Raw genomic sequence first — 12,815 nt, forward strand, 5'->3', positions numbered from 1 at the left:
CCCTTTCTACTACTGTTTTTCAGATATCTATTTGTGAGTTCATCTCTGCGTGCGCTTGGAACGTGCTTGGACTAGAACTCGAGACGGGGAGATGGAGAGTGGTTTGAAGATGAGTTGGAATAAATGATCATAACTCCTGATCTTACCTGTGCGTAATGTATTCTTCATATATTTTTATAAAAGTGGACATACATGTGTTTCACCTGATTAGCCGTACAAAAATCATTTTATTTCCATGATATTTACCATTTGTTCTCAGCCTATTGAGTGCAACATTGATGGAGAAGTTTCCAGTTTCGCATATCTGCATTAAAAAAAGCATACTATCAAATAAAGTCTTTCCACATACTTATGCAAAACAATCCACAAAATAAAAATGATCTATGTTTCTGAAAAAAGAAAAGCAGGCTATGTTAGGCCAAGCAAAACCTAACTTGTGTGTCTTGTACTTCTTTTGTATTTAAAATGTGATTAAAGACACAAATATCAAATGGACGATTCCCCTGAACCCAACAATTTAAGGACTACATTTTGTTGTGTAAAGCAACATTGTGGCACTTTCACATTTCAGTGTTTAACTTGAGGCAGGTCAGAGCATCCTAACAAATATTTGTGAGTACATGTAGACATCCAGCATTGGTTAGGCTGAATTTTCCACCTCGGCGTGGCACTATAGACTGCTCTTAGACATTTCTATTTAATGTCACTTGTAATTCCTTGGAGTCAAACAACCTAGTTATTGTCAGCTTCCAAACTATTATTTTTCTGTGGGAAGCTTCATTATGAATAACTAGATCGAAATTCGGTTATTCTCTGCAATGATGTCACAGTAGTGGTTACCCATTGGATGTACTTGATTACCCTTTGCTCTGCTGCTGTGTCCAGGTCTTCGGATGCCTGACCCCAGTGGCAGAATGTGTAGTGTTGCATGGGGAGCCTGCAAATATCACACACGCACACACGTGGATTGCTTTAGTGGCCAGCAACCAAACAGAGCCACGCCCAGAGCCCTGGGCTATTTATTACATCGGCTGCGTGCCGGCCCACGTGGACGCTGGCTCGGCCAACTTGAGCCACGTTGTGAGGGGGTGTGGCTTGGCACTCCTGCAGGGGCTACAAACTTGGGCTCGCCCTAACACGGGCAACATTACATTCCTCCTTTACCCAAAAACTGTAAACATTACAAAACCATGGAACAATGCACCAATAACTACACAACATGTTACAGTCTCTGTAAATTGTCAAACAGTTGGAACAGTCTTACTTGATCTTCGCTGGTGCACAGGCTCGCCTTACTTCCATGACTGGCAGCGGGCAATAAAGTCTCGGTACTCTGTGACTGCCTTGGATGGGGCCGCAGGTGATACCTGCCTTGGGTACTTCTGTCCGGCGGGGTTTGGAACATGTCTTCGGAACAGTCTCTCTCCGACATGTCTCGGCTGCTCTGTTCTCCTGTTGACGGGAGACCTTCAGGGTGCTGGGTGGCTGGGTCGATCCTTCCGCTGGAGGTCAGTGGGGGAGTGTCTTCTTCAGCCGTTTCCCCTACGCCTTGCGAGGTGTCATGGCGGGCACTCCTGGTTCTTGAAACTCTTCCCCATCGTCCATCGGGGCTCTTTTAAATAACGATACATTTCTAGTGACTCTTTCCCCTCCGCGGGATGCGGTGACCATGGTGCCATGGACTTTGGTGACGATCCAGGGATCCAATTCAAAAGGTAAGCGGAACTTCCCCCCTGGGTGGCGGTCCCGTACAAGCACTCTATCACCAACCCCAATCGGGCTGTCTGCGGCTTTCCTTCTCCGGGACCCGTCCAAGTTCGTCTTTTCTCTCCACTCCATGGACTGGCTCGGAGGGGCAGGTGACATTGCCCACATCGGGTGATGGGGGATGGTGTCTGTGACCACCCTGCCAAAACAGAGGCAGCTTGGCGGGACTCCTGTGGTGCAGTGGGGGGTTAGCCGGTATTCTCACAGAAATTGGTAGAGAGCTAGCTCTAGACTTTGGCCCTCCGCCAGGGCTATCTGGATAGTTGTGTTCAGTGTCCTCATCAGCTCTCTACCTCCCCGATTGCCTGGGGCCACTGTGGGGTTATACGTCGGTGTTTGATCCGGTGAGACAGCAGGTATTCGTCCAGTTCAGTGCCGTGGAAGGGCAGGCCGTTGTTGGTCCATAGTTCGCCAATGAGGCCGTGGGTGGCGATTATCTTTTCCAGTTTTGGTATGACTTCTGAGGCTGCGGTGGAAGACAAAATCTCCACTTCGGGATATCGTGAGAAATCGTCCACCACTACGAACATGTATTTTCCGCCTGGGAGGCTCCCGAAATCTGCACTGGCTCGTTCCCACGGGGATGTTGGGCCTACTTCCGTGATTACTGGCGCCGGGCGGTTTGGCAGACTGGTGGCCAGACACACGGGACATCTTTGGATGACAGTTTCTATGATCCGGTCCAGGCCAGGAAACCAGAGTTTGCTCCGAAGGCGGCTTTTTGACTTTACAATGCCTTGGTGCGCGCCATGCGCAAGGAGGGCGGCTCGTTGAGTGAGGCTTTCAGGTAGTACGAGGCGAGGTCCTCTCAAAAGACACCCTTCCATAGAGACGGATAGTTCATTTCGGACTTGGTGTAACGCCTTCAGCGTGGCTTGAGCCTCGAGGGTGCGGAATGAAGTTGGGCTTTGAAGGGGCTTCCAGTTTCCGGATGCGAGGGCTTGAATGGCAATCTGAAGGCATTCATCGTCCTTGGTGTCTCTCGCCACTTCATCGAGAGACATCGGGAGTGGCCTGGATCTCTCAACAACCATCCGGACATATTCCTCCGTGGCAGTGGCTTCTGCCGCTTCCGCTTCAGTGACTGGGTGGGTATGGCGCAATAGGAAATCAGCAGGGCTCCTGGTGCCGGGTCGATACTCAACAGTAAACTGAAATTCTTGGAACTGGAGCACCCACTTTTCGATCCGGGGTGGAGGGCGTGTAGAAGAGCCTTGGAACAGCGGAACTAGAGGCTTGTGGTCTGTTATTACTACAAACAGGTGTCCGTATAGGTAGATGTGGAAGTGTCTGCACCCCCGCAAGATCGCGATGGACTCCTTTTTGAGTTGCGAGTAGAGCTGTTCTGTTGGTGTAAGGGTTCTGCTCGCTTAGGCAACGGGGTCCCACCCCCCACAGGCTTGTTGTTGTGCTAAGACAGCCCCTAGCCCTGTTGGGCTAGCGTCCACCACTAGTTGCTACTCGTTCCGGGGGTCAAAGTAGGCCAGGGTTGTGTTCGCGGAGAGCGCAGCTTTGGTTCTTTGGAAGGACACTTGCTGCTCGGGCCCCACTCCCAGGTGCTGGTGGATTTGGTGAGGTCGCGAAGAGGGCCGGTGAGGTCTGACAGGTCTCTTATGAACCGCCCGCAGTAGGTGACCATACCTAAGAAAATGCGGACGGCCATGACTGATGTCGGGGCAGGGGCCTCATGGATGTCCTTGACCTTGTCTGGATCTGGGCCTATCCCTTGGTCAGAAAACCGGTAGCCAAAAAAGCTAATGTCCTTGTGCAGAAAGTCGCACTTGTCCAGGTGGAGGGTAAGGCCTCGGTCTTGAAGTCGGGCAAACACCGCATGGAGGCATCTGACGTGTTCGTATAGTGTGGGTGCATGAACTAGAATATCGTCACTGATGTTCAAGACACCTTCCAGCCCCTGCAGGACCTTCTGGATGATGTTCTGGAATACCTCTGCGGCGCTCAATATTCCGAAATTGAGTCAGTTATATCAGCAGAGCCCGGCGTGAGTAGAGAAGGTGGTGATCGGGCGCGAGTCCGGGTTGAGTTGAATCTGGTGGTACCCTGATCGTAGGTCCATCTTTGAGAACCATTTTTAGCCGGATACCTCCCCAATTATGTCATCTATAGTAGGCGTCAGGTAGCGTTTGCGCTTTATAGCGAGATTGGGGATGCGCATGTCCACGCAAATCCGGACCACGTCGGGCTGCTTTGGTTTCTTTGCCACAACGATTGGTGACACCCACGGGGTGGAACCGCTTACTCTCTTGATGATTCCTGCTTGTTCCAGCAGGTGCAGCTCTGCCTCCACCTTGGGCCGTAGGTGGAACGCTATGCGTCAGTGCCGGAGAGCTACTGGGGTGACTGATTTATATGAAGGTGAATGGCTGGTCCCTTCAGACATCCGATGCCGTCGTACAGACTTGAGAACTCTTGCACCAGATGATCGAGGCTGTGGGCTTAGACAGTGAGGGCAAAGTGGATTAACCCCAGGTCCTGAGCCGTTCTGCATCCCAGGAGGAATCCTGAGCCTTCCTGAGACACGTAGACCTTGGTCTGTAGGTGGGTAGCATCATGGGACAGGTCTGTTCGGAACACCCCAAACAGGCGGAGCAGGCGTCTAGTGCCGTAAGCGTACACTTGTACCCTGGTGGGGTGAAGGGCTGGGGCATTCGCCAGTGTCCGGTATACGCTGGCTGCCATCAAGTTGATGGTCGCCCCGGTTTCTATCAAAGCTGCTATGGCTTGGTCCTGCACGTTGATGGTGCACATGGGTGCTGCCGACGGCATGGCCTTGAGGGTGTTCAGCATCCAGACAACATGGACAGAGGCGGTGTCTACTTCGTCGTCATCCATGTAGCTGCTGGCGGGGCTGCCGGGGGTAGATCCACCGTCCTCACTCTCCGGGGTGGGCCATTCTGCTTCTTCTTCGGTGTTGACCGGCACACACTCGCGAAGTGGTTGACTTTTCCGCAAGCACTGCAGGTCTTACCCTGTGCTGGGCAGGCTCCACTGTGGGGTGTCGAGCCTCCGCACCACGCACAGGCATGGCCAAACAGCGACTGTGGACTTGGGAGTCCCTCGTCGAGAGGGTCTTGGGCGGGTGTCTGGAGCATCGGTCTGTATGGCGCACACTGGCTCCGTCTTGATTGCGACGGCAGGGTTGGATTCCATATGCGCAGCTCTGGCTTTGGACAACTCCTTCGAGCGCCCAAGCATGGGGATTTCTCACATGGGCATGTTGTCTTCCTGCAAGTTTCACGCAGTTTCGAGGATGAGCAACCCTGGATGAATTGGGCGTGCATCTTGTTGTCCGCATCAGGGAGGGTACACGTGCTGGCTAGCTTCTTCAATCTCGCGTAGAACACATCGACGGACTCCTCCGGGAGGTGGCAGGCCTGGTGGAGCAGGAACCGCTCGTAGTCGGTGCTTGCGAAGGGCTCAAAATACGAGGTGATTGCGTCGCACATTTAAGCGTGATTTCTGGGTGGCCCACCTTCCCTGACGTCTTTTGAGATGTCATGTATCTCCGCCCCTCCAAGGTGTAGCAGCATGGCGTGCCGCCGTGGGGCTGCGATTTCCGCCGCTTCGAAGTAGTTCTCCAACCGTTCCACACACTTCTTCCACCTCGCAGCCTGCGACGGTGGGTGGCCGGTGACGGTAAAGGGTTCCAAAGGAGGCACGGTGGACATGACTGCAGATTTATGGCGTGGATGATGAGGAACCAGCTTCTCCTATTGGTGGGGCGCGCCTAGCGCTGGGCGCAACAGGTGGGGCGTGCTGTGGGGCCCTCTGGTCAAGGACACGTGAAGGGTGCCCCAGAAGTCTGTATGGCACGGAAAACGGGCCCGCACCACGCAAACTGCGTGAGCAATGGCAGGAGTCACTTGCGCGGGATTTGCATCCTTTTCCCTGTAGCTGCTGGGAGCGGAGTCACCAAACTTGCAGGCAGCCGATGGAGCCGCGAGATGAGGGAAGTCGTTGTGTGGCCGTCGGGCAGCTGAAGCATTGGAGCGTGCGACGCGCTCACCTGGAGGCGATGCAGCCCCTCCACGGGCTTGGAGACAGCGCGGGCCGCAGCCGGGTGCGTGTGCATGCGCGGCCGGTGGTGAGGATGGCGGCGGCAGCTCCAGGCAGATGAGGCAGAGCGCTGGAAATGTGCGGACAGTGCACGGAGCCGGGGGCGGGAGAGGGGCATCGCGCCTGCACAACAGGGCTACAGCACCACATGGGAGGTGCCAAGGGACGAGCCAGGCCACTCGGGGCACACAGCCGGTAGCTCTCCTGGACAGAGCGTGGGGGCATGAGTGGGTGCGGCGGGGTGGCGAGACCACTCTCGTCGCCAGTGTAGTGTTGCGTGGGAGCCCTGAAAATATCACACACGCACACACGTGGATTGCTTTAGTGGCCAGCAACCAAACTGAGCCACACCCAGAGCCCTGGGCTATTTATTACATTGGCTGCGTGCCGGCCCACGCGGAAGCTGGCTCGGCCCACTTGAGCCACGTTATGAGGGGGTGTGGCTTGGCACCCCTGCAGGGGCTACAAACTTGGGCTCGCCCTAACACGGGCAACATTACAGAATTGTGGTTGGCGGTCTTGCCTGCTTTGTTTCACCTCTCCTTTGAGATAAGGGAGAGTGCAGGTGGTGTTGTGCATGTGCCAGCTGTCTTCCCCCTGTCAGTGGGGATCTGCAGACCCGACCTCAGAGAACAAAACATCCTTCTCTGACAAGTGTCTGTCACAGAGCCACTGTCACCATGGTGGTGCTCTCCTCTCTCAATGCGAGGGTAGAGAACACGGCTTTGGGAAGGGAGGAGGCAGATGGCACAGAGGGTGGTCGGAGTGTGAATCAAGGATAGGTAATTTTTAAAAAAAATATTAGGCAGATTTCATAATGAAGTGGTAGTCGGTTCCAGGATGACTTCTCAATGCAGCTTATTGAGTCTTGCCATTCATCTAAACACTATTAGGTTAGTGTTCTTTGCCTATGATAAAAACACCTCTTTTAAAATCTGGTGTTACTAACTTCACACGTTTTTTAACCTACTTTATGACTCAATGTTGGTGGGTCACCCGCACTGATACAGAGAATTACAAGGTTTTTCTGGGAATGGTGTATTGCGCAACTTTGATAGAGGGGGGTCCCTTTGTCTCTTTTTATGAAGATGGGTGCTTGGTTTCTTTCTACATTCTTCCCTTCACTTTCAATAGGAATTTGACAATTTTGTTTATTATCTCTGTCAATTGTAATTGTATATGTGTACAGCCTTAAAAAAAGTCATTTTTCGTGACGAAACACGTATCGGCTGTTGTCATGATGACCTATACACAATGGATTACTGAACTTTCAGCGTATCAATAAATCCTTTGGACAGGATTTTCTGCGAACCCTTCTTGGTGCACTCTAATTTGTTGGAGTTCTCTTTTGAGTGATGTGGTATCTTTATATTGTAGCAGGATGACATTATTTATTTTTTATAATTATTTTATGTAAGGCTACCCTATCACTCCTTTGTCCATGTACATATGTTGGAAGCAGGGGCTGATGATTCTGGGTAGGGCATGTACAATATAAAATTATAGCCAGCTAATATATGAATAGCTCACATATTTTTCACCTCTGTGCTCCGAAAGACATCCAATATATAATATTCACAGTTACCTATCCACGATTCTGCATACATTGGATACAGCAGTGTATATCAGGTTGAGAGGCCATACTTCAGTCTGGGCAATAGTTGACCACTGTATTAAAGTCTTTGCCACCACCTTCGTCCATGCTCCCATGTGAGTTGGACCAGGTGAACACAGCAACAGATGACTTATCAGTTATTTATGTGTTTTCTGGAAGGGCGAGTGACTCTGAAGCAAAGGTGCCATCTTGTTTTAGCATAAATATTAACATACACAAGACAGACTGCAGAACAAAAGTGATAACTTTGGAAGTCACAGGATATGTTGCGTAGAGTAAAATGTGGGGTGTCTGGTTCCCTTTTATATCAAGTCAAATATACAGTTTCTATCCTTGCCCTCAAATCACAATCTGGGAGAAACATGTTCCTTGAGAGTCTATTGAATTCTCATCAGAAACTGAACCACTCTCAAGATGGCTGTTGATGATGTATCCCTCTTAATTTGTTCCACTCTTTTTTTTTAGTATTTCTAATTTCTTATCTCTCCATACCTCTCTTTTTTCTCTTGATTTTCTATTTTTAGCGTTTTCATGTAACTATTTATTAATGGGCGAACCCTTAACAATTTGCTTGACGTACTGTTTATGAATTATTAGGCTTCTCTAAGTAATTGCTCTATTACAAGACTGTTTTTCACATGCTTACGTTCATATGTTATGATGCTGTAGTTTTTCCATTGAATTTTAACTGATGTTCTCTTTTTGATTCTGTATAATCTCAAAATAAAATAAAATAAAATAATGGAACCTTGCTGCTGGTGTGGCTCCTGTATACGTCTATTTCTGCTTAATGGCAGCGTCTGGGAAAAAGAGAAAGAACTAAGACACAGATGTGCTCCAGGACAGCTGGAACTCTTGCTGCGTGGGGAGAAAGAGCTGATTCCCCGGGACGTGGCGGCCAGGTTCGAGTTATGAAAACTCCTTGTTAACTGTATCATTTTAAAGACCAAGGTGTATCTGCCATGCCAGCAGGGTTGATGCACAATGGCTTGCAGTCTCAGTGGAAGCTCACTTCTAATGGAGGACATCAGTCTACCCTGGTTAAATGTCCAGTTTACCAATTACAAGTGTTTTTTACTAGATCATGTTTTTAGGAGAAAGTCGAAGGGGTAAATAAAAATTCGATCAGAAACTAACAGGCACCATAAAGGCTGTATAACCCTAAATAGCTTGAAGACCCAAAAGAAATGTGTTGAAAATGTCTCCACAGTTGTTCAGGAACTGACCAAAAGCCCACATACCAGCCACTCCAGCCAGTACAAACTATTTATAACTGGTCAATCAAATACACTTTCCAGAGAAGAGTTCATAACTCTCAATCGCTTCCCATTTGGGATGAGTGAAATGTGAACCCTAAAATGAAGGCAGGAGTTCATAATTGATTAATTTCACTTTGTGTGAGATGCACAAATTGTGTATCGCTGAGTCATGTGTTAGGCTGTTCATCAAAGGTACTTTAATAATAACACCACTTCTTGAGCAATTTTCAAGCAGCACATCAATGAGCAGAAAAGAGAACAAACCTACCACAAACATTATCAGCGCAAGAGTAATTTGGTTTCTTCCATATGCTGCAGGGAAGTAAAACAGAAATCAATGAATATTTAAGAGCGTGTAATGTTCCTAGTATTGACCATGATCCTCTGGCGATATAAGGAATACAGTACTTACAGGCAGGAGTATATAGTGGGTGATTTATGTAGTAGGCAAGCCACGCTGCAAATCCCCAGTAATAGAGGCAGTTCTGGAAGACAGATTATGTTAGGTGTAGTCATATTAGTGAATGCAGGCCTGGCGAGAACTCAGTGTGCATGTGTAATAAAATGCCATTTATTCTGATATGATGCTTTTTATCAGGCGCATATTTTCAATAGCATCAGTTATCTGCATCCTGTGGTTGCATTTTTAGGTCGAGCCTGAGTCAGCGCGCATGCGCTGCTCTGCAAGACTTGTTGTAGTGGAGTATAGAAGAGAAGCCCCACCCACGCTTTGCCCATTTTTTTCATTGGCTTGTGTCATTTTCCTTCGTAAACGCTGGCTTGCCAGTTGTTATTAGGGTTGTTAGTCCCTCTTTGGTACCACCTTGTCTGCATTTCTAACCTCCCATGGCGACTGGCCCTTTGACTTCGGATGCTACGCGGTATGGCTTATTTAGTTTGTAAGAACTCTTTTCTTTAATCGTTTTCCCCTACTGCAGGCACGTCGTGCTTTTCTCGCTATGCTTGCTTTCAATTTCAAGCAGGCCTGAACAATGGTGGCCGCTTCTTTGAAGTGAAATAGCTCTCGCATTTACAGGAGTTTGAGCTATTGCCATTGTAAATGACAATAGCTTAAACTCTCACAAATGCAAGATCTTTTGAGTTACAATTGCTGGTTACTTTCCAGGGTCTTTGTTTCCTTCACTGATTCAGTGCTTGATTTGTGAAACAAAGTGCCAGTGCCCTTGCCAGGTGGGCACTCCAGCTTGCAACACACATTGCCCCTGCCATGCTGCCAATATGCAACTACTAAACATCACACTAAAACAAGTGTGACAAGTCAGACTATTTCAGGCCCCCAAATGTATGAGAATGGCTCAGGTGACATGTAATAGTAATATTTAATTAATATTGAGTAAGTAATTAGCTGTTGCTGAGGTCATCTGTAAATTGACCAGACAGCACACCTTGTGGCAGACTGCCACAAGCGCCGGTGCTGACACTTAAGTGTGGTGCCGAGCACCATGAAACCCCCGGCTCAAATTAAGCACTGCCTGATCTGTGTGTCTAGTCACAAGAAGTACTACCATACCACCTTCTCTGTGTTATACAGGGATGTTTTGCTTTTTATATCAGAATATAGGTCACAAATATCAACCTACAAAAATGTTGACTCCAGAATACCGACTACCATTGTATTGTCAAGGGAAGTTTGTATAGGTGAGTATAGATTAACTATTTTTGAGCTAACATGCGCATACCTTCAAGATATGTATTTTCATTTGTACATCTATGTAAAAAAGTTGTTATTCTGGCAGTGCACCCTGTTTCTGTTTTACAGCGAGCTAAAACCCCACTTTTAGCTACATCTTCACACAACACCCAGTTTTCTTTGGTACTTCAAGGAGAGGAGCTGGTTGGAGGGGGAATGGCACCGATCTGAGAGGGGACATGACTAAGTTTGAGGCAAGAGCTATCAATTAGTATGTACATGTGCACATGAGAGGCAGGGACAGTTAGAGCCCCAAATAATGCAATTTATAAAGTCTCAAGGTCTTTAGCAATAGGAAATTCTGACAAATTGGGTGGGCAGTCTCCAGTCCCTGCATCTCTCCCGGCAGGTTTGTTGTAAATAAAACAGCGATAATGTTAAGCATTAGCTAAAGACATGATATCGCATTCCCCTTTTGCGTGTTTTCCCGCTCAAACTCTTGTTACGATCAGACTCCATCTTGTTTTCTGTCCTCCATTTTGTCTGCTACATATTGCCATGTGCTCGCCATGTGACGAGTCCTATCTCTTTGCTAGTCGCCCTTAGGATCTGCCCAGCAACAGTTTATAAATAGCCCTTTGTGCAGCTAGCGCATGCTCAGTAAGAGCCACATCTGTATTTGATTAGCGTAGATAGGGATGTGCATTTTCGCGGGCCTCAAGAACCGTTAACTCCACCCATGTATCGATCATGTTCAGAAATGTCCATATATGGTCGTAAATCATGCTTTGTGTTGTACCCGCCTACTTATGAACCCCTTCTTTGTGTATAAAAGGGGACTGTGTGCATGAGTTCTTTGTGCTACCCTGTACAAAGCTGTAGAGTGTTGTGTAGGCAGTGGTACCACCTTTAAAGGTTTATTAAACTTGTCTTTGCACTTTCAGTCCTTGCTGAGGTCTGAATTCATCAATTGGCGCCCGACACGTGGGGCTCATCGGCGACTCGGATGCTCGAAGGACTGGTCGTGACGAAGGATTGGAACATTACCGGGGACGTGATCACTGCCAGCAGCGTTTTAGTCCTGGCATCCCGAGGTTTTTCTTCCTTCCCTTCCGACCTGACCATCTGGGTGGCGCCGGACCTCGACTGAGACCTCTTCTGTCGGTTTGCCATGCAGTGGCCGTTTGGGCGAATTTGGAACTTGGCAGTTGGAATCTGGACGCTCCGGATTGGTAAGAACCGTTGTACGGTACTTGCTGCGAGCTTTTGGTAGTCTGGGTTGGCAAGGCAGTTTTAGGATACGCTTGCTGTGACAAATTTGTTTGGTGTGACTAGCCATATTTGGTTTTGGATTTGGGATATATGCGTTGCAACACATATAGGCAGGCAATGTGGAGAGATTTCTCCTGAATTTTGGATTTGAGCGGCGCAACGTTTTAAGTGCCATTTTGATTATAATATTGCATATTTTGCACTATTTTTGACATGCCTGTTTTTAGCGTACTCCGTAAGTGGTGCTGCTGTTTTGGAAGTGACCGGTTAAGACTTGAGGAATCACAGCCGGCTCCCCCAGAGAGGACTCCTAATAGGGACATGCATGTGAAGTTTGGTCTTTCCCCTATAATGTACAGCACATTGTGGAGGAAATACACGAAAAAGGATCCTGAGTTACGATGGCCTTTGTATGGATCGTTTGATTTGCACAAAATTGAGTATGCGGAGCAGTGTATGTGTAAGCGGCGAGCGCAGCAAGATATGTTTGAATGTGTGCGTATGTGGGTGAAAGAAGTGAGAAACGTGAGTAAGTGCTGATTGAGAAGGAACAACGAAAGAGTGAGCGTGAGAAAGCGCAAGAGTCGAGAAAGCGTGAAGCAAAGGAATTAGAAGAAAAGCAGGAAAAGGAACGCAGATTGCAGATATCTGGCCAGTATCCTGTTCGGCAGCCTCTTTATCCTGTCCTTAATAAAACTGATGATGATTTTTCGTTATTAGATCGTTCTCCGCCTCCGTACGCTGGTCCGTCCGCCCCGAGAGGGGGAGGTGAGGATTCTGGATCACCCCCAGAGAAGGTAGACACGCGGTCTATGTTATCGAACGATCGTATGGCTGACCTCCGAAAGATCGCTTATCGAGTTCTCAAGGCTACTGTTTCTCTTCCTGAGTTAATGCAGTCTCTTGAAGGATGGCAGGATAGGGAGAAATTATATTTTACTGAATCTCTTTCTGATGAAGTAGTTACATCTTTTTCGGAAATATTCCGATGATCTTGAACCTGATGATGTGGTACATGATTCTAAAGAATTGCGTAAAAGTCTTCTTCCTCCTTCTCAGGTGCCCGACGAGGTTCGACGGCTGTTTGCGTTGTGGGACGAGATGTTTCAGCAACGGGATGAAGTGCGAAAAAAGAAGGCGGAGGAGGAGCAAACGAATCCGAGCGGCGGCGGGAAGC

General features: G+C 48.4%; 1 protein-coding gene across 1 annotated transcript in view; it reads right to left on the reverse strand.

Moving 5' to 3' along the window:
- LOC147748020 (very-long-chain enoyl-CoA reductase-like) overlaps nt 1–12,815 on the reverse strand; it is a 54,671-nt gene that overhangs the window by 15,330 nt on the left and 26,526 nt on the right. The window contains exons 4-6 of the mRNA XM_086926744.1: nt 9,128–9,200; nt 8,984–9,027; nt 247–304 (exon numbers count right to left, since the gene is read on the reverse strand). Coding sequence (XP_086782870.1) covers nt 247–304; nt 8,984–9,027; nt 9,128–9,200 — 175 coding nt within the window. The remainder of the gene's footprint in view (nt 1–246; nt 305–8,983; nt 9,028–9,127; nt 9,201–12,815) is intronic.

Source organism: Lissotriton vulgaris, chromosome 1_1 (assembly GCF_964263255.1).
Source record: "Lissotriton vulgaris chromosome 1_1, aLisVul1.2, whole genome shotgun sequence".
Lineage (NCBI taxonomy): Eukaryota > Metazoa > Chordata > Amphibia > Caudata > Salamandridae > Lissotriton > Lissotriton vulgaris.